The sequence below is a fragment of the Mandrillus leucophaeus genome, unplaced genomic scaffold (genome assembly GCF_000951045.1).
Source record: "Mandrillus leucophaeus isolate KB7577 unplaced genomic scaffold, Mleu.le_1.0 Scaffold878, whole genome shotgun sequence".
Taxonomy (NCBI): Eukaryota; Metazoa; Chordata; class Mammalia; order Primates; family Cercopithecidae; genus Mandrillus; species Mandrillus leucophaeus.
The window spans coordinates 542,472-566,742 of record NW_012109563.1 but is presented as its reverse complement, the minus strand read 5'-3'; the positions used below and the strand labels follow the sequence as shown (position 1 = coordinate 566,742).

The following is a 24,271-nucleotide window of genomic DNA, read 5'->3' as shown; positions in this document are numbered from 1 at the left end:
CCATCTCAAAAAAAAAAAAAAAAGAAGAATTAAAAAATATAAATTCATCTTATTAGTAAACCCAATAAACTCATCACATGTTAACATAATAATACCTTTTAAATGAATAATAATTATAGTTCTAAATCAAAACAAAATAGAAGAGTGGCATTGTTTTCATTTTTACAAATTTCTTTAATGTCTGGTTTAAAAGAAGACAGCTGGATTTTCACATTTGCTTCTGCATTCAATCTGTTACAATATATTGTTTTCGTTGAAGTCTAAGAAGAAAATACAGCCTCAATAGATAGTTAGTTGAAAATGGAAATAGCCATGTCTCAATAACCACAGTTTGTCTTTCAGGCATTTTTTTAAGGAAAAAGGATGTTCCATGAAAAATGGACGAGCTCAGGTCACGGCGAACGATGGCCCAAGTGTGCTTTCTTGAGGGAGCCATGGTGCTTCCCGTGTGGAGCAGGAAGGCCTGGTGCACACATTCCATTGTCAGACAGAATGTTGGAAAGATGTGCACTCCAGGGTTGAGAGTGCATTCATCAAATTTTAATTTTTACTGTCGCATCAAGGACTTTCGAGGTGAAACCGACATTTTTTTCCCCTCTGCAAGTGCCTAGTGATGGTGATGAGCCCAGTCTACTGCTTCAAAGCCGTGGCTTTGCCTCTTACCAAGGCATCAGCAGTTTCTCTTACTATTGTTTTTACATCTTTGGTGTCTATGTCAACAGAGTGGAAAAGGCACATCATGTCTTAATATTGTTATAAAATCGGTTTGACCTCATGGACCTCCTGAAAGGATCTCAGGGACCCACTGGAGTACTGGAAATCACATTTTGAGATCCTCTGTTCTGGTTCAGGCCATGCCTCTAATCCTTTTTGTCTAGACCTGTTTTGACTTTGTTTACCTTTAACTTATTATTCTGAGCACCCTTAGTTTAGTTTTGAATAATTCAGTTTTTTCTCTCTTTGGTCTTGAAAATCCACACAATAGTCTCTCCTCTGTGGTGATTCTTTGAATGGCTTCCTTGTAACAGCTCTGGGTCAATCTACTAAAAGCAGATTTGACAAACTCCCCATCTTTGTCTGCTCCTTGATCCCCTCAACCCCATCTCTTCCATTTCCACCCACACCCCCACGCCCAGCCCGAAATCAGCAGCTGTCTCCCTTATTATTCCAAAGGCACTTTCTCTCCCTTCCCTTCTCTGCCAGCAGCCTACATGTGGCCAGGTTAGAAGTGAACTGAACATTCCCCCAAGTCCTGTTGAAAGATAAAATGAAAGCCAGCGAATTAAAGTTATAGAAATCTTCTAAAGTGGTTAAAACCAACTTTTCTGATAAACATTGTTGAAAACTTTCTAGACAGTAAAAAGAAACAAGGAAATTGAGCAGTTGCTTTCCAGGAAATTGGTCGGCTTCCCTGGGCTTCATTTCTTGGGTTCCACCCGGGGCCTGGGACCTTCTCCTTGCAGGAAGGCCTGAGAATTTGCCCCTGGATCTTTATGTTGGGAAGACAGTCATGATGGTGGGGAGGAAGCCAGATTATAGCAACCAAGGAGGAGCTTTGGCAATCTGTGGGGCTTGCCTTTTTGATAAGTTTGACATTGAAAAGAAGGACAGAGTGGGATGGTACCTGAGTGGGAAATTTGGTCAAAAGAAAGGCTTTTGCTTCTAGAGCAGAGGATGCATCACATTGAAATAGGCCGAGGGAAAGAAACCGGCAGCTGGGGAGGCGGGAGCTGTTGGAATGGTTAGGTGAGGTGTAATTAACAGATGAAGGTCTTGGAGGGGATGGAATTGACAGAGGTGGGGAAAGCTGCAGGGAAGGGGAGGAAACCTTCCTTTTCTGAGCAAGTGATGTCAGGCAAAAGACTGGACAGAGGTGCTTTACATTTTAAAAATGGAGGTGAAATTCAAATGACATAAAATTAACCATTTTAAGGTGAGCTATTCAATGGCATTAAGTACATTCAGCTTCATGCAGCCACCATCTCTGTCTAGTTCCAAAACATTCTCGTCACCCCCAAAATAAAGCACCGTATTCATTAAGCAGTTACTCCCCATTTGTCCCTTCCCCCAAACCCTGTCAACCACCAATCTGCATTCTGTCTCTGTGGATTTACTGCTCTGGACATTTCATATAAAGGGAATCATATTAAATGGACCTTTTGTGTCTGCTTCTTTCACTCAGCATAATGTTTTCTGTCCCATCCATATTGTAGCATGTATCACTACTTCCTTACTTAAATGGCTGGGTAATGTTCCATTGTATGGATATACCACAAGGTCCATTTATCACTGATAGACATTTGGGTTGTTTCTACCTTTTGGCCATTGTGGTTAATGCTGCTATGAACATGTCTGTACAAGTATTTGTTTAAGTCCTTGTTTTCAGTTCTTTTGGGTGAATACCTAAGGAGTAGAATTGCTGGTTCACATGCCAATTCTGTGTTTTACTTTTTGAGGAGTTACCAAAGTGTTTTTTTCAGCGGCTGAAACATTTTGCATTCCCACCAGCAAGGTACAAGTGTTCTAATGTCTCCACATACAAACACTTTTTCTTTTCCATTTTTTTTTATTCTTGCCATCCTGCGAGTGTGAATTGGTATCTTATGCTTTTGACTTGCATTTCTCTAATGATCAATGATGCTATGTTAATCAAAGCTTTATGAAAAAAATATTATAGGTGCTGCTTTATGTCTTTGCGAAAAAATGAGTTTCCCCAACCAAACTGAATTCCAACCATATGCTGTTTGTCCATGAGGCAGATCTGGGTTACAGGGCAAGAAACAACGGTACACATCACTTTGTTGAATTGTTTGAGAGCAGCACTCCTGGAAATACTGGATTGCTTTGCTTTGGATGGAGGTAGCTGATTGAATTTGCTGGGAGCTGCCTTGAATATTGGCCTAGGTTAGGGCAGAGCTGGCATATCTGCTCACTCTCAGGTTATGCTTTGTCTGAGAGTCTTTTAGAAGCTTGGTTTGTTTCTAGGGAATGTAAAGGCAAATTCAGAGAAGATGGTACCCTAATATTGCCTTGACCCAAAAAGAAGTCACCACCACTGTGGGAAAAGGGCAGGTCACACCTCACCCCCAGCATCTGTCAGGCTGTCATGAATGCTCTTATGGGTTTCTTCCTTTAGATTGCCTTTTCCTTGTACTCCAAGAATAATTCCAAGAAACTTGGCCTAAACCCACATATCTGTTACCGATTGGTAACAGGGGAATCATTCCGTACTCAATTTTCTTTCACATAATGGGCATTTTAAAGCTAAGATCAGCATTTAATTGAGTCACGGGCATTAGTTCTTTCCAAGTTCATAGCAGAGGAGAGTTTCTAGTTTAATGATATTTCTGTGGTTAAATAGGATATTTCCAAGTCAATAAGGGATAGAGAAGCTGACTCCAGAAGGGAATGAGAAAGCTCCCCCTGCAATTTGGCAGCTGCTCAGTAATGGACAAACCCAGCAAGGTTGCTACAGGCCTTCTCAGACCGTTGCCATGAATGCAGTCATCTCTCTTTTGTGTGACTGTAGTTAGTTTCCATGCAATTTCTGGGCAGAAAATTTGAGCCGTGTCTCAGTCCTCAGACAGAAGTGGTTATGTGATATGTGCAATGGGATATCGTTTAGGGCTCGAATGGAGAAAGAAGGGCACAGGGGACTCTAACATGACAGTCTTCCTGGGAATCTGAAGAGGCCCTGGCAAATGTGGAATGTCCCAGAGTTGCCCAGAGTTTAAAGGTCATTAATTATGTAGGACATCAGAGCTGTCATTTATGCATTTTGTTTTTGCACAGTGACAATATTTTGGCAGGAATCTGGGGAAACATTGAAGTATATGAACAGAGTAAGTAACTATAGCTGTTTATAGAATACCATTTATATATTTCATAAATAATTATGCATGTGTGTTTAGGTCTATATCTATAGAAAAACTTAAAATTTTTTTTTGCTTTCTCTCTCTTCATTCTATCTCCACATTATAGTTCAATAAGTGCTTTTTAAACTTCTTTAGTGTGTTTTTCATTTTTCTTTTCTATTAACCTTCTTCATTTTTTTTTTAAGACTTGAGGTCTCCATCCTGGCTAACACAGTGAAACCCCATCTCTATTAAAAATACAATAAACTAGCCAGGCATGGTGGTGGGTGCCTGTAGTCCCAGCTACTCAGGAGGCTGAGGCAGGAGAATGGCGTGAACTCAGGAGGCGGAGCTTGCAGTGAGCTGAGATTGCGCCACTGCACTCCAGCCTGGGCGACAGAGCGAGACTCCGCCTCAAAAAAAAAAAAAAAAAAAAAAAGGACTTGAGGTCTCATTCTGCCAGCCATGCTGGCGTGCAGTGGTGCGATTACTGCAGCCTTGACCTCTCAGACTCAACCAATCCTCCTGCCTCAGTCTCCTGAGCAGCTGGGACCACAGGTGTGTACCAGCTTACACCCAGCAAGTTTTTTATTTTTTGTAGAGACGGTATCCCTATGTTGCCCAGGCTGGTCTTGAACTTCTGGGCTCAAGGAATTCTTCTGCCTTGGCTTCTCAGAGTGTTGGGATTACAGGCATGAGCCATTGCATTGCACCTGGCCTCTTCTTCATTTCTTTATGTGGTTTCTCATTAGTATTTTACCTTTACTTTTTTTTCTTGTAATTTTCTGGTCTTAGTTTGGTTTCCTATAGATGTAAGTGTTGGTAAACAAAGTACTACAGGTGTGAGTAATGGACAGTTGAACAAAATCATACACATTAGCCAAATTAAATGTTAATTCCAGAAGTATTAATGTTCAGTAGAAAGTAAAATATTGAAGGGATGAGTTATATATGTCATGAAAGCACCAACTGAAGTGATGATGAAACAATCTTCAGAGGAAGTGTGGTAGGGGTCTTGGATGGAAAAATAGCCTTTGGAAAGATGGGTGGCTGAATGGCAAGTGTCGTGGTTAGCTTGGAGTTGGAGGAGATCAAGGTGGGGCTTAACCACAGACAATGGGAACTTGTAGTATCCAGTCACTTATCATCAAGCTTGAATGATTTTCATTGATTTTTCAGCCGAAGCTCGCTCCTCTATTGTTAGGATTTCTTCACACATGGTAGATTTGAGGATTAAAAAAAAAAGATATCATGTTGTGGTATCTAAAATCAAAAGCAGCAGGCAGACTTGCCTTTTGCCTGAAGGGCTTTCTCAGGTTGCTAAAATGAATGATATGAATGAAACTGTGAGAAGTATGGGCTTCCATATTTAGATTAGCATAATATTATACATCCATTTTCTACCAGAAGAACAATCCATTTTGCAATTTAATCACATATACTCCCTGACATTAGCTTGATTGAAATCCACAGGCTACTAGTGAGACGTCAGTGCCATTGCTGTGCCCTGGTAGGAAGCATCTCCCACCCGCCACAGCCCTGGGACATGGACATTTTCTTTACCCGAATTATCCAATGGAAACCGAGGCTCTAGGGAGTTAAGTGACACCATCTCAGTAAGGATTGGAATTCAGAAAATTTTTAGCACTGCAAAGGCACTCACATTTTTCAATTTTGTTTACAGCAGTAAGAAGCATGGGAAGGCGTTATTTGTGTTGCCTAGTTGGAGAGAGGATTCAAGGGGACAGCAAATATTTATGTGTTCCTGTCCTCAGTCCAGGTGATGTTCAGCACGGGCTTCCATATTTATACAAAATCATCTGATAAAGTAGGAGGTTTCATGGCCCTGTGGAAGCCAGCAGACTTGCGGGGAGAGATCAGGGTTCAATGTCTGACTCCAGCATTTACTGACATTGTACTTCTTATTTCCCAAGAGCCTTGGTATCCCTATCAGATCCTGGGGATGAGAGAAATATCTGTGTCACAGGGCTGTGGTGGGTGGAAGGTCTTAGGCTGCACAAATCTGTGTAAATGCTGGAAAAATTTCTAATGGAAATTGAAATAACATCACATAGGTGGAAGCACTTTGTAGAGCATTTTCCCAGTAAAAGGTGGCACATGTGAGGCACAAACCATGAAAGAAGCCATCGGTTGCCTCCGTCAATAGTCACCTTCTCATGGTGCTCATTGCACTTGGCATCCTGACCCTGTTACCCTAGGAAGTTTCTCCCACCACTCATCCTCTTTTGAGTGACCCAGGACTCTTCTGACCAACACAAGGGATTGTAATTGGCTTCAGTGGAAATCACTGGGGCTAGACTCACGTCTAATTTCCCTCTTGGAGTTCTAATCTTGCAGGATAATTGTTGGAAGAAAGTTGATACTTAAGTTCGAGTCATTAGCACATGCTCCATTCACTGGCATGTAATTTTTTTAAAGACCTGTGTTGTGACAAGTGTTGGTGCAGCTGACCACAGAAATGTGCCGTTTGCCTCACTTTTTAGCCATTGCTTTGAAGCTCTACTCAGCTAAGTGTATTTCAGTTTTGTGGTTAAAATATAAAATTGTTGATGTATGTCAATTTTAGCCAGAAATACTCGTGAATATATAATCATTCCCCATCCCAAAAAGAAAGCTGATACATAGGTCTTCTAAAAAATTGAGAAACCATAGCTACCAGCCAGGAGTAATAGTAGGAGGAAATAACTTTAAAATGTTATTATGAAGTTTTTGCTTCTGAGCAGAACGTTCTTTTTAAAAAATAGAAGTAACTCAAACATTGATACAATCCAGTTGCCCATGCTGTTGGACAGAAGGCACTGAGGTAAGATTCAAAGCTATCGAGGATGGTTTCTTAACCCCAAATTTCCTTGAGACACCAGCCTGGAAGGCTGCCTGGATTTCTGTTCTTTGAACTTAATTCCTGTATAATAAAGGCATGGCTTTCTATTTAAATGCAAATGTCCCTAAAATAGTAACACTTTAAGGTGTTATCTATTACTAAAACTGGAACAACTCATTTTAATTGGGGGTTGATTTCTGTGAAAGTGAGAATAGTAGATCGTTCTAGAATGTAGGTGCACCTTGTAGGTATGGGCTGTGAGAACAGGGATCTGGGTTTGGGGAGATGAGAATCATCAGATATGAGTGCGTATCTGAGCCTCGTGTCTGGGTTTCATTTCAGAAACAGGGGAAGCTGGTGGTATTTGAATTATTCTTCTGAGGCAGAGATTATGCCAAATAAACCAGGCTATGTTTCAAAGGAGCTTTGCAGGCTCTGGGAGAATCCCTTACTGGATGATGTGGACGACCTTGAGCCTCATTTCACAGCAAAAGCCTAGTTATGCAGCTTTGGAGAGGACAGGTGCTTAGGCCAACTCACAGGATCTTTTTCTTTTTAACATGAGCCTCTGTAACTAATACTTAGAAAAAAGAATTTGAGGTTGGCTTCCACACCAAGGACCGTAGTAGATGGCAGCCATACTGCAAGGCGATTGGCCTTTGCTGTAGGCTGAGCACGTGAATGAGGACGTGACTTAATGTTTTTTCCAGCACCTAGATAGATCTGTGTTGGCTCAAAGACTTCCACACCCTACAGCCCTGTGACAGGCATTTTCACCATTCCCATCATCAGATGGGGACACAGAGGCTCTAGAGCAGAGTCCCCTACCCTGGGCCACAGACTGGTACCTGCCTGTGGCCTGTTAGGAATCAGGTCGCATAGTAGAAAGTGAGCGGCGGGCGAGCTAGCATTACTGCCGGATCTCCGCCTCCTGTTAGATCAGAGGAGGCATTAGATTCTCATAGGAGCGCAAACCCTGTTGTGAACTGCGCATGTGAAGAATCCCGCTTGCACCCTCCTTATGAGGATCTAGCTAATGCTCGATTAGCTGAAGTGGAACAGTTTCATCCCAAAACCACCTCCGTATCCCTGTCCAGGCAAAAATTGTCTTCCACGAAACTGGTCCCTGGTGCCAAAGAGGTTGGGGACTGCTGCTCTAGGGTATTAAGCATGGATTTCATTTCCTCTGAATAAAAGAGCCTGAATTCAATATCCTAGTCTAGGGATCATAAATGAGTTCGGAAAGAAACTAGAAGCATCATAATGGTTAAAATATGATGCATTAACTGAGGTAGTTTTGAGAGGAAGATGCGAGCAGAGTTAATGTTCTTAAATTTAAAGTCGTGTGCAGATTTCCTTTCTTGCTCAGAATTGGAGGATTAAATTATCACACAAAAGAAATCGCTTCGTGTGAATATTATAGATTAATAAAAATTCAAAGGCAAGCAAGGTTCATTTTGTTTGTGAATTTTTCTAATTCTTTTGCCACTCTTGAGTTAGATATGTTGATAAGTTTCTTCCAGAGATTATTAAAATGATTCTTTTTCTAATTAATCTGGAGAAACACATTTATCAGATCTAACCTGCCTTTTGTTTAATATTAAAATAATGAAATCAACAAGCATTTAATGAGATAAGATTTAATTAAGATGAATAGTAGGACTTTCCCACCTTTGCTGATGTTATATCAGTTTGTGTGGGTATAGATTCAATAAAGTAAGAAATAATCCCAGTACTTTGGGAGGCTGAGGCAGGTGGATTATCTGAGGTCAGGAGTTTGAAACCAGCCTGGCCAACACGGTGAAACCCCCATCTCTACTAAAAATACAAAAAATTAGCCGGGCGTGGTGGCACATGCCTGTAGTCCCAGCTACTTGGGAGGCTGAGGCAGGAGAATTGCTTGAACCTGGCAGGCAGAGGTTACAGTGAGCCAAGATCGTACCACTGCACTCCAGCCTGGTCAACAAGTGCAAAACTTAGTCTCAAAAAGAAATAATAATAAATAAAGTAAGAAATGCATTGATTAGATCAGAGACTATAGAAATAAAATGCCAAGTGTTTTTCTTTAAATGCTGAAGAAAGCTTTTTAGTTAACTTCCATGATATCAAGGATTACATAAAACTCTTGGAATTTAGGCTATATCAATATTTAGATTTAAGTGTATATTGTTATTTCTATAGGAAAACAATGGACTGTAAAGCTGGCATTCACTTCCTATTAGGAAGACTAAAGTAATTCCTTATGTCAGCTTTATGCAATGTTCTACTTTTAAATTTATTTACAGTCTCTCTCTTTGCATTAGACTTGAGGCTATCCACAAAAATACATAAACCATAAAATAACTGATGAAAAGGAAAGTTGATGTGAAGACTGAGGCAAAGAATTTTAGGTTGACTAGGAAAATGAAACTGGGTTAAAGTTACAGATGCACAGAAGAAGGCCCACATCCCTGCCAAAGATGGGCATCGAGACACATGCATGTTTTTAAGCTGCAGCCCGTGATGTTATGAACCACACATGTGAATGAGCCCCATGGGGATGAGGAGAGACAGGGAAACAGGAATGGAGGAAGGGAGACGACAGAAGAACCACACATCAGAGCGATGTGCTGAGATGGCAGCCTCATCATTAAAGGGGGCGTGGCCCAGGGGAGTTTGTCACGTCCATCTCCCTATCTCAGGATCTTGAGTTTTGGATGGTGACAAACATCTTGAGAACTCAATGGTTCAACCCCAGAAGAACAAAAGCTGCTGCTCAGGACCGGCTCAGAGCAATTAGAGTGTTAGAAACAGTCAGGGCACTGGGGACTCCGTATAAGGGACCAAGGGCTTCACCCTTTTACCTGGACCAGGTGCAGGTGCAGGTGCAGGTGCAGCTCCTGCCTGATGTCCACAGTTGTTTGGGTATTTGATTCTTCCCTATCTCCAAGATTTGTGAAGGGCTGGGTAATCTTAATGGGAAAAAAGAGACTGGGGAAGCGGGGGTTTGGGGATCTTACCCCAGCCCAATTTCTGATCTCTGCGTACAGCCTGGTTCATGAATCTAGCCTGTGATTTGTTCTGATTTCCTTGCCTCACTCCTGCAGGAACTGGGAAGGAGGACCAGTCAACCGTCCTGTGTCATGAGTACAGCAATTGTGTTTATGTCCGCACTGACTCCTTTGTTACTGGACAGGTGTTTTTGAATATCAGTTGTGTCATTTTAGAGCTTTCAACAGTTAAATTTAAAAAATATAACATAAATAATAGCATCTTTGGGTAACAGCACATCTCCTTTTATTTTTTCCCGTTTTGGAAGTCAGGCCTAACAGGAAACAATGCAATAAATAATATAAATTACTTACCCATGGTCAAAAAGGGAGAAGACCCAGGAACAGGATCTCAGCAAGCAAGGTCGTGTTTTCCCTGGGTATGCTGATTGTCATCTGTGCTTCATGTTCTTCCAGCGTAAAGAGCAGGTCTTGCCATCAGACTAGCTGGATTCAGACGTCAGCTTTTCCATTTATGAGCTGGCAGACCTTGGTCAGTTTACTCACCCTCTGTGTGCCTCAGTTACCTCAAATATAAAATTAGAATGACAATGACAGCCACCCCAAAGGTAGCTACGAGGATAACTGCATTTTGCAAAGCCTTTAGTACAATGCCTGGCATTTATAGAGGACCTAATAAATATTCACAGTGAAGATGATCGTGATGATGAGAATGACACAGATTTTTTCTCTAACCGGATTGTCAGTTCTTGGAGCGCATGAACTATGTTTTTTTGCGTCTGCGCATGCATTGCTAACCTCTTCACACAGCAATTGTTCAAGGAATATTGTGCACCCTGTAGGATAAGAGGGTGAATACAGTAAGCATCTGATATCTGTGAAGGACTAAAAGCAGCATTTGAGGAAGGCTGCTCTGAAAATAGTTGGAGGAAGAAGCAGAAAGGGGAAAGGGAAGTAGTATGGTTTGAATTCTGTCCTCCTGCCCCTCAAAATTTGTATGTTGAAGTCGTAACCTCCAGCACTAAGAGTGTGACTATATTTAGGTAGGTTCTTTAAAGAGGTAAGGGAGGACATTAGAACATAGACAGACAGAGTGAAGACTGTGTGAAGACACAGGGAGGAGATGGCCATGGGCAAACCAAGGAGAGAGGCCTCAGGAGAAACCAGCTCTGCCGACACTGTTGCCTCAGGCTGTGTATCCTCCAGAGCGATGAGAAAGAAAGTTGTGTTGGTTAAGCCACCTACTCTGTGATACTTCATTACGGCAGCCCTAGCAAACGAATACAGAAAGAGTAGGAAAGAAACCCACGATGGGGTTGTTAGCGTTCTGGAGCAACATGAAATCTCTGGGACCAGGACAGTGGCAGAGAGGATTTGTGCCCTACATGGGGCTGGAACCCAGGGCTACCAGACTTAAGAGTGGACGAGGCCTTAGGGGGTCACCCCCTTCCCATTCCCACTCAGTGCATCACACTCCCCTCATCACCTTTCTCAGGAGGTTGTCTGAGTCCTGTCCCTCCTACCTTGCATCTCTGAATGTCTTAAATTGTAAGAAGGTCTTTACAGTGAGATCCAATCTGAGCCCCTCTGCCTCTGACTAGCTGTGTGACCTTGAGCAAGCCACTTAAATTCTCTGATTTGTTTCCTTATTGGTAAAACGGAAAAATCACACTTCTTTTGGAAGACTCTTGGGAGGATTAAATGAAAGAAGCCTCCCTTGATGCCTGGCACATGGCAGGGCTTTCTTCATTAGAGAATAGCTTTGTCCTCTGTTCCGTCCCCATCGGCTTTCCATCTTTAGGAAGAGTCACCGCTGCTTCACCATTTTATCATTTTTGCTCCCCTCTGAGGTAACTTGAAGATGCTGGGCAGCTTCTCTATTCTTTAACCAGACCTTCTTATTGGTAATTTATGCCAAAAAATTTTCATTTCTTAAAGTTTTTTTTTTTTTTTTTTTCCATTTTCTTGTGCTATAACACAGGAAATAACTAGAGGGCTAAATGGAATTTAAAAATAAGAAAGTAGAATGGTTTGTTGTCTACTTGTGGGAACAGGCTCTTTTTTCAGGGAAATTCAAAGATGAATTTTCAATGACATTCTTTTTTTTTAAAGTCAAACTTTACTTTTGTTAATGGATTAGAACATTGCAGCAAATAAATACACAGATGTGAGTGAATTGAAGATCAAGGCTGATTACATGTAAATTGTATGCCTAATTATAACCACTCCAAGAGTGCTGAGAACACATGAGTTGCCAGGATATGGCTGGAAGCTGCCTTTGAACGTCTCCATTCTGCCAACCCATGTATCTAGTTTTAGGAAGAACGGCTTCTACAGCATTTCCTAAAAGACATTTACTTTCTTCTCCCCTGGGTAGTAAAGTAAACTTCAGTGTCCTTGGAAGGAAAGAGCAGGACTCTCATTATTGTTACTATTATTTAAAATTTAACATTTAAGCCGAAGGAATTCTATGAATTCATGAATGTCAAATCCTGAATTTAATGCTGAGATGATCTGCATGTTTCTACACTTGTCTTTTTTTTTTTTTTTTTGTAATAAGCTACTACATTTGCAACTAATGAACCCAAATAAAAGAACGATAGTATATCTAAGAATGGTGGGGAAATAAAATTATGAGCTATAAGTGATATTAATATGTTAAATTACATGTGTAATGAATAATAGAACAATAAGACCCAGCCAAAAGACAAGAATTTAAAACATGCAATTCGTAGTTTTTCTTTAAGCACTGTGTTCCCCCAAAGAGGCAACAATTTGTCTCTATGGCTAGGTTCCAGGTGTTCTTGTGTGGTCTGGGTGTAGGAAAAGGCATTTATAGTCATTTTTACATTATACACGGAATTCTCAGGTAGTCTCTTAAATTTTACATCCACATAGTCCTTTTTGCTTCTTGAAATACTAAATTTGGGTTTAGTAGGAGGCTAAACTCTACATGGCTAAAAGGGGATGCTGAACTGGTTTTCTGACCCTTTAGTCATAGCTCCCCTACGCTTAATCAAATGAAAATGTAGGCAATGGTTGCTGTTTTCTTTCTTTTTTTTTTTTTTGAGATGGAGTCTCGCTCTGTTGCCCGGGCTGGAGTGCAGTGGCCGGATCTCAGCTCACTGCAAGCTCCGCCTCCCGGGTTTACGCCATTCTCCTGCCTCAGCCTCCCAAGTAACTGGGACTACAGGCGCCCCCCACCTCGCCCGGCTAGTTTTTTGTATTTTTTTTTTTTAGTAGAGACGGAGTTTCACCGGGTTAGCCAGGATGATCTCGATCTCCTGACCTCGTGATCCGCCCGTCTCGGCCTCCCAAAGTGCTGGGATTACAGGCTTGAGCCACCGCGCTCGGCGGTTGCTGTTTTCTATCTAGGTTTTAGTGTCTGTCACCTATGTAATTTCAGACCTAAATGACTGTCCTGTCTGGTTCCCACAGCCTAGGAGCTGGGTTAATAGATCCTCGGCTGAGGGTTATCAGGACAAGGTATCTCCGTGACCTCTGTCTGCACAGATTCAGGGTCAGTGCATTTGGGGTGATGGTCAGTTCTCCCTAGACCCTGACCAATGCTGTGTCATTACATGAGTCGGCCAGGACACACTTCCTTCCACTGATGGCTGCTTGGGGTAACATAAGCTCTCGGTAAAAGTGGCTGCAGAAAGCCCTTACTCCTGGAATCTTCACAGACAGGCTCCCGGAGCTCCTCCATTAATTAGGAGCAAAATGATTCCAGAGCTTTCCAATGTTAGGAAACTGACTCAACTTGATGCTGCCAGTATGTGGGGAATTGGTTTAGAGGGGTCTTCGGACTTTTTACCCATAGGCTCTGTAAGCAGGAATTCCTCTCCTTCCGCTAAGGCTGGGGCTGGGCATGCCCTAGTCATGACCCCAGTACACTGGGGAAGCCGAGGGGCAGCCAGACCCTTCCTTGGCATAGGAATGGCTGAGCCTTTTCTTCAAGCTGACGGGGTTGTTTGGAGGGAAATACGCTCTGTTATGTGATTTATGTTGTCCAAAAGGAGAAAACATGTTAGTCCCTTAGGGCAAGCAAAGCTTTTCCTGGCACTTGGATATGAAATAAATCTCTGGAGTGGGACTCCACATGGGGGGACTCAGCCACATGCTCACAGTGTTCCCCGCAGCAGTCCTGCAGCAGATGCAATGGCGGATTCCACAGAGAGGAGCCAGAGGTGGGATGCTCAAACGGAGTTCCGGTGTTTCCAAGTTTTATCTTTCCTTTCTTGGTACTTAGCCAGATTATTAAAATAAAAATAACAATTTTGTTTTATTATGGAAAATTTTCAAACATATATAAAAATAGAGTAACTGGCAGACCACCACGCCTGTGTCACCTAGCTTCAACCATTATCAACTCATTAGCCAGAGTTTTGACCTAGCAGATGTTTGGACATTTAACTATGAATAACCCAGATGCTGTTTGGAATTAGGCTGGCTCACGATGGAAATCAAAATTGGCCTGGAGGGTCCTTGAGCAAGGAGTGGCTTGAATCATCTCCATTTCATTTTCAGAGTTAGGGGCCTGTTCGTCGCCTCTTGGCTTGGGACTGTCCTCCTAATCCTGGTTCCAGTTATCCTAGTTAGTATAAACATGTGCTCAAAGAATGACTTTGATGCTCTTACAACAAACCCAGGATATCGGAGATAGACAAGGAAGAAGGAGGAGAAGATCCTGTGCCTCTGCAGACCTCTCCTGCAAGACTACTGCTTTGTATGACTAACAGCCTTTTATGACGTCAGTTTATTTCAGTGAACACCTAAGCATCCATTATGTCTGAGTAACTGGAGTCCCAGACATCAAGGGCTTCCAGTTCTGGTGAACTGCCTGAAGTTCCCAGGTCTGTTCATGAACGATTAGGTGCTTTATGTTTAAGAGGTACTTTCAACCACCAGGTAGGATAGTTTTTAACTGGATCCTGACACCTTATTTGAATAAATTCAGTAGTAGTCTCAGATTACAGGAACTTAGAATCAGTGAACCAAAGGGACAGTCAGTAATGTAGAGCTAATGGGAGGAGGTAGAAAAACCACAGAAATCTGGAATGAGAACTAAAATGCCACCTTTGCCAGGGTTATTTGAGAGTTATCAACTCATTAGCTAGAGTTTTGACCTAGCAGATGCCCTTAAGGTGAAGGGCCTCCCCACATGTATCTTTTGAACTCGAGGCCATCACAGTAATGAGGGGACAGTATGCAGCTGTGAATGACAAAGGATTTAGAATTAGACAATATGAGTTCAAGCCTTGACCTTCTGCTTGCCAGCTGGGACACCTGACATAATTTACCTGACCTCTTTTTTGAGTCTGTTCTCAATTCTTAAGACAGATCTGGTAATAACCACCTGACAGACGTGGTGAAGGTTAATGCAATAATTTCACTGAAGCAAGCTTTATAAACAATGAAATTCAATCTCTAGTCAGCTGGGCTTTTTATGTTCATACCGATGTCACTGGTATATATAAAAAAGACAAGTATATTTTCTGTATATGTTCTTTAAGGGAGAAAGTAAAATAGAATTATAAGTTCTGATCCATAAAGCAAGAAATATAGCTGCTGAGAAGACTTATCTCACTGGAATGATTTCTTCACCAATAAGTAGGCTTTACTGAGAGAGGTAAAATGACAGAGAATAAGACCGAAAGGGTGGGTTGGGGCCAGACTGTCAGGGGCCTTGAGTGCTGTGTTAGGGGTTTAGATTTATTTGTGATATTTGGCTCTATACTACATAAAGTGTTGAAATAGAAAAATGCCAAAAAAGTCAGAATCAGGGAATACATACATTAGAAGTCTATATGCAAGTTAGAAAGGAGAAATAGTCATGTAGTCATAGAGCCCTATATAGTTGTTAAAGCTAAACTTCAACTAGACCCTGAGCTTATAGCAGCCCAAATAAAAAAGAAAAAAAAAAAGAGTAATCACATGATTTGCATCGTTCTTGAGGATGAAACATCAGTTCTAAAGACTAGCAAAACTGTGGCACTTAAATGAGTGAATTTTCTTGGGTAAGAGTTCGTAAATGGTGCACGAAGTGATATGTGGTATATAATGTTCTCAACAATATCCTCATAGTAGATGTGATACTAGGTTTAACAGGGATGTTTCTGATGTTTCTTTTCTTTTCTTTCTTTTTTTTTTTTTTTTTGAGACAGAGGTTCACTCTTGTTGCCCAGGCTGGAGTGTAATGGCGTGATCTCAGCTCACCGCAACCTCTGCCTCCCAGGTTCAAGCGATTCTCCTGCCTCAACCTCCCTAGTAGCCGGGATTACAGGCATGTGCCACCACGCCTGGCTAATTTTGTATTTTTAGTAGAGACAGGGTTTCTCCATGTTGGTCAGTCTGGTCTCGAACTCCCGACCTCAAGTGATCCACTCTCCTTGGCCTCCCGAAGTGTTGGGATTAGAGGTGTGAGCCACTGCGCCTGATCTAGGGATGTTTCTTATAGGGCTCTTCAATATTTAATTGAGAATATAAGGTGAAATGACAACTCAGTGAAAGCAGTTCTGCCAAAGGAACAAGAGAATATGGTCCAAGATTCAGTTTTCTGATGGTTGGACTCGATTTAGGTGTAGAAAGCTTGACTATGTGGAGGAAGGGTTGAATTCTACCTGGGTACAATTCTTCAAAGACATTGGTCTTCCCAACTAGACTATGATTGTGGTAAAGGCCTATTTACACCTCATTGTCACTCTCTGTCTGCTCCTATCAATTTACACTTCTTTATAGCACTTACACAATGTGACAGGAAACTATATATATTTATTGTCCCTCTAGGATGTTATCTGACATGGAACATGTCCTTTTCTTCCACTAGAATGGGGACTGTGTCCTTTCGACCTTCACTGCATCTCTAGTATGCACAATATTGCTGGACATATGGCAGAGTTCCAAAAACGTGTGTTTTGAATGAATGGAATTAATGAATACATGTTGGACAATATCCAGTTTAGGTTAAATTATCTGGTAAGAGCCAGTTATTGTATAATGCTGAGTAAAGATACCTCTCATGCTTGGAAGATCACCTAAGGTGGTAGGACTGACATCATCATGTGAAAATGGAAGACTCAGACATAATTTTCCCGAATAAATAACTATGCAGCTTCTGCTTTGAGATGGCTGTGGGATTACTTACCTTCAGGGTCTGGGTGTTATCTGAAGAAAACAAACTATTGTAATCAAACAAGGTAATTTAACGTAAAGCAGCTTTACTATGTGCAATACATTTTCAGGTCTGTTTTGGCACAAGAACTATCTTTTCCAAAATTTTATACTGAGCCAGAGTTCTTACAGTAGCCTATAAAGCCTACGTCAGGGTTTCTCAAGCTCAGCACCACTGACATTTGGGACTGGATAGTTTTTTGCTGTGGGACCTGCCCTGTTCATTGTAAGGTGTTTAGCAGCACCCCTGAACTCTATCCGCCAGAGGCCAGTAGCAAGCCCCCAGCTGTGACAACCAAAAAGTATGTCAAGACATTGCCAAATGTCTTCTGGGAAGTAATATGGTCCCTAGTTGAAAACCACCATCCCACCTGATTTTACTGCGCACCCAGTGACCTCTCATGTTACACTATTCTCTCTGTTATTTGCTATACTCTAGCCACACTAGTTTCTGGATCTTTCTTGAGCATGTGAGGCATGGTCCACTTTGAAGTCTTTGCACTGGCTGTTCCCCTTACCTGGAATATCTTTCCTCGGATGCCTCTGTGGCCACTCTGCACCTCCAGCAAGTCCTGGCCCTGTTGTCACTTTCTCTGTACATCCTGTTTTAAATTGTATCCTTCATAACAGCCCTTCCACTTCTGTTCCCTGTCTCCGTTTTCCCCATGCCATTTACTGTACCATTTTCTATAATTTACTATACCATTTTCTCATTCATTTTGTTCATTGTCAGTCAACCCTACTAGAATATAAACCCCAGGAGAGGGTCTTGTTACTTCTGTGACCCTCAGCTCTTAGGACAGTGCCTGGCACATAGTATGTGCTTAATACACATTTGTTGAAAGGATAAATAAGTGAATGCATGTGTGATTGGTTTTTTTTAACTGAGAAGTTTCCTTATTAATTTTTTTTCTTTTTTTATTGAGACGCAGTCTCATTCTGTCGCCAGGTTGGAGTGCAGTGGTGCGATCTCAGCTCACTGCAACCTCTGCCTCTCAGGTTCGAGTGATTCTCCTGCCTCGGCCTCCTGAGTGGATGGGACTATAGCCATGTGCCACCACGCCCAGCTAATTTTTTTGTATTTTTAGTAGAGACGGGATTTCACCATGTTGGCCAGGATGGTCTCCATCTCTTGACCTTGTGATCCGCCCACCTCGACCTCCCAAAATGCTGGGATTAGAGGGGTGAGTCACTGTGCCCAGGCTTTTCTTGCTTTCTTTCTTTCTTTTTTTTTTTTAGAGACAATGTCCCATTCTGTTACCCAGGCTGGAGTGCAGTGGCATGATCATAGCTCACTACAACCTTGAATTCCTGGGGTCATGCAGTTGTCTTCACTCAGCTTCCCAAGTAGCAGGCACTGCATCTTCCCACAACTGACCGACTGGGAACGTTTCATCAATGTACAAATGGCATATTTGACTTCAAGCTGTTGAGGAAAATTGAGATTCTTTATTGGGTTTTTAAATTAATCTCTGAGGGTCACTGTTCATTTTACTTGAAAAGTACATTTCCATGTACTTATATAATACTTTTATAAGGAAGTATCTTTCTGTAATTTAGCTAAGCTGCTAATTTTAAGTAAGTTTATTTTGTCCCTTATGCTGGTGGAGTTAACTGGACTTAGATTAGTGATTAGTGATATCACAGGCAATGAGTTAAACTTCAGTGGTCAAACACAGTTCTTCACAAAAGATGTGCTAACATAGTTTCCTATAATAAACATTCATGATCTCTTACAAGTCAACAGTCTTAAAACTATCAAAACAAACTTTTTAATATTATAGGAAAGCTCTTTGTTCTTAGAAAATAGACAGAGAGAAATCTAACTTTATGGATGTTATGATCGAGAATATACAAATATTTAACTGAAATTTTATGGTCATGAATATGTTAAATATTTGTTAACCTCTTTCCTCATCTATCAATCAAAATTTAAGAATCAATTTTGTGTTTTACTTTCTCAAAAGCAATTGTTTCAACAGTTTCTTCAGGTTTCTTTCAAGGCTCCTGCTTGCAATAAAGCAAAACAAAATGGATAACTTCTGTTTTATCTCTAAATTCAATCAAAGCTAACTTGAAGAGGCTGGGTGCGGTGGCTCACGCCTGTAATCTCAGCACTTTGGGAGGCCGAGGCGAGAGGATAACCCTAAGGTCAGGAGTTCGAGACCAGCCTGGCCAACATGGTGAAACCCTGTCTCTACTAAAAATATAAAAAATTAACTGGCCATGGTGGCAGGAGCTTGTAATCCCAGCTACTTGGGAGGCTGAAGCGTGAGAATCGCTTGCACCCAGGAGGTAGAGGTTGCAGTGAGCTGAGATCATGCCACTGTACTCCAACCTGGGTGACAGAGTGAGACTCTGTATCAAAAAAAAAAAAAAAAAAAAAAGCTACCTTGAGGATATTTGATTTGGGGCTTTTAATAATTTCTTTCCATAAGCAGCATAGTTTCCGTGGAACGCACTAGATGAATTACATGCTAAATGTATCCCTCAAATAATCAAGCAAATTTATCTGCAGTATGGAATGTCTGGATACAAACCAAGTAAATTTTAGAGGACAGCTGCCAAGACCAATGACATATAGTAATTTGTCATGATTTGGAGGCCTGCTTTGGGACTGTATGCACTGGGCGTGCACTGCATTGACATTTCAAAGGTGGCCACAAATCTTCCGACGCACAGAGAGCTCCAAACAGGACTTACGCACATGTCAAATATGTACTCTCTTATGCATCTGAGCAAGGACAAGATTGTCCTTAGAAGATAGTTCTAAAAAAAGGAGTTTCCTGTTAAAAAAAAAAAAAAAAAACCTTTCTGACAGCTTGTCTTAGCTTCCAGCTACAAATACAAAAGGGAAAAACTCAAAACATGATGAAAAAACAGATAGATCCTCATTTTATTGCTAGAATGAAGAGGGAATTTCCATTTACCACAAAGAGGTGAGAGATGATAGAAATAGAAGGCAGAAAATATAGCTCCAGCTTAAGAAGAAAGGCTATTTTTTTAAAAAAAATTCTAATTGCTTTAGTTTCTAAGATATCATTGAAGAATGTATTATTAAACTAAAGGAGATTTGATTATGTGGATTACAATAACCTGTCATATTCCCTTACCAAAAAACCATATTCTGTTAACAGAAGAAAGGCACCTATATAACATTTGGCAGTTTGGTTGAGCTAAATGTCATATCCTATTGTCTGGTGTCTTGGTTGGTTTCTGAGGGGTCTTCACACTTCTTTGTCAGTCACTTGTGAGGGACATCCTCCTATGCAGTGTAAAACATGATCTCATGTGCAAGGGACAGCTTTTTCTTAGAAAAGAAGTCTGTTGGGGAAAGAGGGTGAAGGGAGAGTGAAATGGAAGGCAGTAGAAGTGTAACTACTAATAGAAGCCAGCCATATTAAAACCATTTTGCATAATGACTTTAGTGGGTGTTCCTTCCAGTAGCATAAGGTTGAATCAGTACTAGGAAATCTAGATATTGAATTCATGTCATAATAGGTCACAGATGAAAACAATAGATCATTTCTATAGGAGCTAAAATGGCATTTGATAAAATTTCACAGTCATTCCAACAATCTAGTTAGTGGTAAATTCTACCAACATCCCTTTAAGGTCAAAATTATTCTGGAAGAGCTGCCAACGTAACCTTGAGAACTGGAGAAGAAAAAATGACATTATTACTATTTTCAATTGCTCTGAACTTATTGTTATTATTTGGTCTTGTGTCATATAGAAAACCTGGAAATCAACTAAAAACTCTGATCTGTACTGAAAGCTCAGTGTGATAACTGGAAACAAAACCCTAGTATTCTATTCCTGAGTAATAATTACTAGCAAGTATCATGGGTATTAACAAGAATAGGATGAAGAAGATATCTCATTATCAATAGCTACCAAAACATAAATATTCAGGAGTCAATTCATCAAGAAATGTGCAGGAGCTATGAAACTTGATTGAGAGACAAAAACATATTAAAGAGAGGAATGGATAATCCTTTTCTCTTTGAGGGGAAGGCAGGCAGTGGGTTGTGCTTATGGGGGTACTGTGTGGAGATCCTGAGTTGACAGTGCTTGGAGAAGAGAAGAGGAGAGAGTCTCTTTCTAAGATCAGCAGCAGGAGGCTGAGGCCAGGGAGAGGCAGGGAGGGTGAGGGGCCAATGGCTGGGGAATGGTAGAGACTGAACACCTGCCCCATGTGCCGGGCTTGGAGATGAGCTGGGGAAGGGACTTTTGTCTGTTTTGTTTAGATTTTCTTAAGTAGTAAGATCTGCTAATGTCATTGTCCTTTGCCTCTCCTCCTCTCTTCCTCATAAAAATCTTCTGTAATGATCTATATTACTTTGCGTAGGCTTTGGGGACAGATTTGTGGTTTATTTCAGACATGCCACTACCCCCAGGCTGGCATTAAGAAGGGGAAAGAAACCCAGTTTTTTTTTGTATTTTACAACTATCTCAGAAATGAAGCTTCGAGTCAAATTCCATTCTCTGTGTCTGAGTTATGGTCTTTTACTAAGATAATGTTAATATCATAAGCTATACAAAATGGTTGCTTGAATTATACTCCTTTTATTTTCCCTTGTACTCAGATAATCTGCATGGCTGTACATTGAGGCCGGTTGAAGGAGTGATTTGGTGCGTTTTCTCAGTGCTCTGAAAGGATGGTCTGGGTTGGACATTTGATGACATTTTTGTTACAAGTGCTGTCTCTGTTGAAGGATTTTAGTTGGTTGGAGTGACATCTAATTTAATGGCTGTAGGACAATCTATCTGCTCTAGCAAAATTGCCATTTCCATGTCTGGTCAGCAAAACTTCAATTTTAGCGTAAAACAAGTTCATTTCATTTCTATTTTAGGAAGATTGAAAATGACGGGGATAAATATGAACAAATAATAGAAAAATGTGTTTGAGATTAGACTGTAAGACTATTTTTCTTACAGCTAGGATTTCAACTAGATTATGATATACGTGATTTGATTAGATTGCTGATTATAAAAAGGAAGTGGTTCTTTTGAACTTTGAGTCTCACAGCCAAAGCACACTGTTGAGAGGCGCCAGGTAACAGACTCTGTGTTTTTTTGTGTTTTAGGCAACTTTTTCCTGTACCTGTGAGGAGCAGTACGTGGGTACTTTCTGTGAAGAATACGTTGCTTGCCAGAGGAAACCTTGCCAGAACAACGCGAGCTGTATTGATGTAAATGAAAAGCAAGATGGGAACAATTTCACCTGTGTTTGCCTTCCCGGTACGATATATACTCATGGTTCAGTTATTAGGTGTATATCTGTACAACATGCACTTCTCTCTCTCCTTTTTTTATTTCCATAGGTTTTTGGGGAACAGGTGGTATTTGGTTACATGAGTAACTGCTTTAGTGGTGGTTTGTGAGGTTTCGGTGCACTCATCACCCAAGCAGTGTACACTGAACCTGATTTGTGGTCTTTCATTCCTCATCCCCTTCTCACCCTTCCCCCTGAGTCCCCAAAGTTCATTGTATCATTCATATACCTTTGCATCCTCATAGCTTAGCTCCCATTTATGAGTGAGAACATATAATGTTTAGTTTTCCATTCCTGAGTTACTTCTCTTAGAATAATATTATCCAGTCCCATCCAGGTTGCTGTGAATGCCGTTAATTAATTTATTATTATTATTATTTTTTGAGACAGAGTCTCACTCTGTTTCCCAGTCTGGGGTGCAATGGTGTGATCTCGGCTCACTGCAACCTCTGCCTCCTGGGCTCCAGTGATTCTCCTGCCTCAGCCTCCCAAGTAGCTGGGATTACAGGCATGCGCCACCACACCCAGCGAATTTTTGTGTTTTTAGTAGAGATGGGGTTTCATCATGTTGGCTAGGCTGGTCTTGAACTTCTGACCTCAGGTGATCCACCTGCCTCCACCTCCCAAAATGCTGGGATTACAGGCATGAGATACTTTGCCCAGCCTAATTCGTCCCTTTTCATGGCTAAGTAGTATTCCATTGTGTGTCCTTGTTTCTTTATCCACTCATTGATTGATGGGCATTTGAGCTGGTTCCACATTTTCAGCGTACACTTCTTAGTTAAGGATGGTTAAACAATGCTTTGCGCAGCTGTTGAACAAGGCAGCTTCAAGATCTCATTTGGTTCTATCAGTCTCTGCTTTATGTAATCAGGGAATGGAAGAAGAAAGTTCACAAGGAGCTACACAATATGTCCCTTGGCTTTCTGCCATTAGAGTGCTTCCGTTTCAGCATTACCCCATTTTTGTTCTGGAAAAATAATATTCCTGGTCCAATAGAGGCTTGGATATTTTAAAAACAATTCCACAAGTATATACTGAGTGTGGGCTGGCACTGTGCAGGGTGATTATGTTAAGTAACTGAAGAAAACCCAGGATAAACCACAAAAGCCATCAATTCTTCCTGTTTATATTAATTTCCTTTTGTTCACGTACATTCGTTAGTTCAAGTTCCTGCTACCTTATTCTCCACAATGGGAAGTTTTTCACATTTCTTGATTAACGTGGTGTGTTCTTGGATGTTACATGAGACTTAGAAATCCTCAGAGCACATCGAGGGTCTCTAGGGAGAGTGCAGTGGACAGTGTGCCTGTAGACTTCATGCTCTGACAATCATCTTAATTGACTTACTGCTCAGCCAACTTGATTACAAACCCTTCAGGAGCAGGAATGACATTTTACCAGGGAATGTTTTGACACAGCTATTTTGATGCATCTTCAAAGCAAACACCAAGTTGTTCTTGTTTTGTTATAAAATAATGTGCAAAAACTGACATCATCTTTCCTCTTTCCATCCTATTCTCTTGCCAGCTTCTGACACTGGGTGGGGATTCAGGATAAGGTAGGAGTTGAAGGGTGAGAAAAGGGATGGAACGAAGTGGGCATTGGAGTTATTAAGTACTCATTGTAAGAAACAAGAGTGCAAACATAGTCTAAATTTGTAAAAGTGAAATTCATTCACTTATCTATTCCCATCTAAACTTTATCAAATCCTAGGGATAGGTTAATATTTTAGTATATTCTTTCATTGTGTGAGTGTGTGTGTGTGTGTGTGTGTGTCTGTGTGTAGGTCAGAGTGTGTGTATTTCTCTTGCAGGCCAGATGATTAAGTATTCTTCTACATGTTTTTAAAAAGTGATATGATCCCTGTTGTTCTGTAACTTGCCTTTTTTCAGTGTGTATTTGGCAGTAGATCACAGACATCGTACCAAGTCAGTTTGTATGGAGTCACCTCATTTGTTTTAACAGTTATGTGGTGTCCCCAGATTTTTATCTCCAGGTCAGACTCCTCTCCAGACCTACTTACTTGACAACCTACATGGCATCTCCATTTAGGTGTCCCAGGACACCCTAAGCTCAGTCATCTCCAAGCTGACCTCATCGTGCTCCCAGCCCGACACAGCTCGTCTTCCAG

The 24,271-nt window shown here is 41.2% G+C and overlaps 1 protein-coding gene across 1 annotated transcript in view; it reads left to right on the top strand.

Annotated features, from left to right (window-relative positions):
• The window catches only part of DNER (delta/notch-like EGF repeat containing), a 234,810-nt gene that overhangs the window by 55,528 nt on the left and 155,011 nt on the right, over positions 1-24,271 (top strand). Inside the window, exon 4 of the mRNA XM_011969147.1 lies at positions 21,950-22,103. Within this exon, the coding sequence (XP_011824537.1) occupies positions 21,950-22,103 (154 nt within the window). The remainder of the gene's footprint in view (positions 1-21,949; positions 22,104-24,271) is intronic.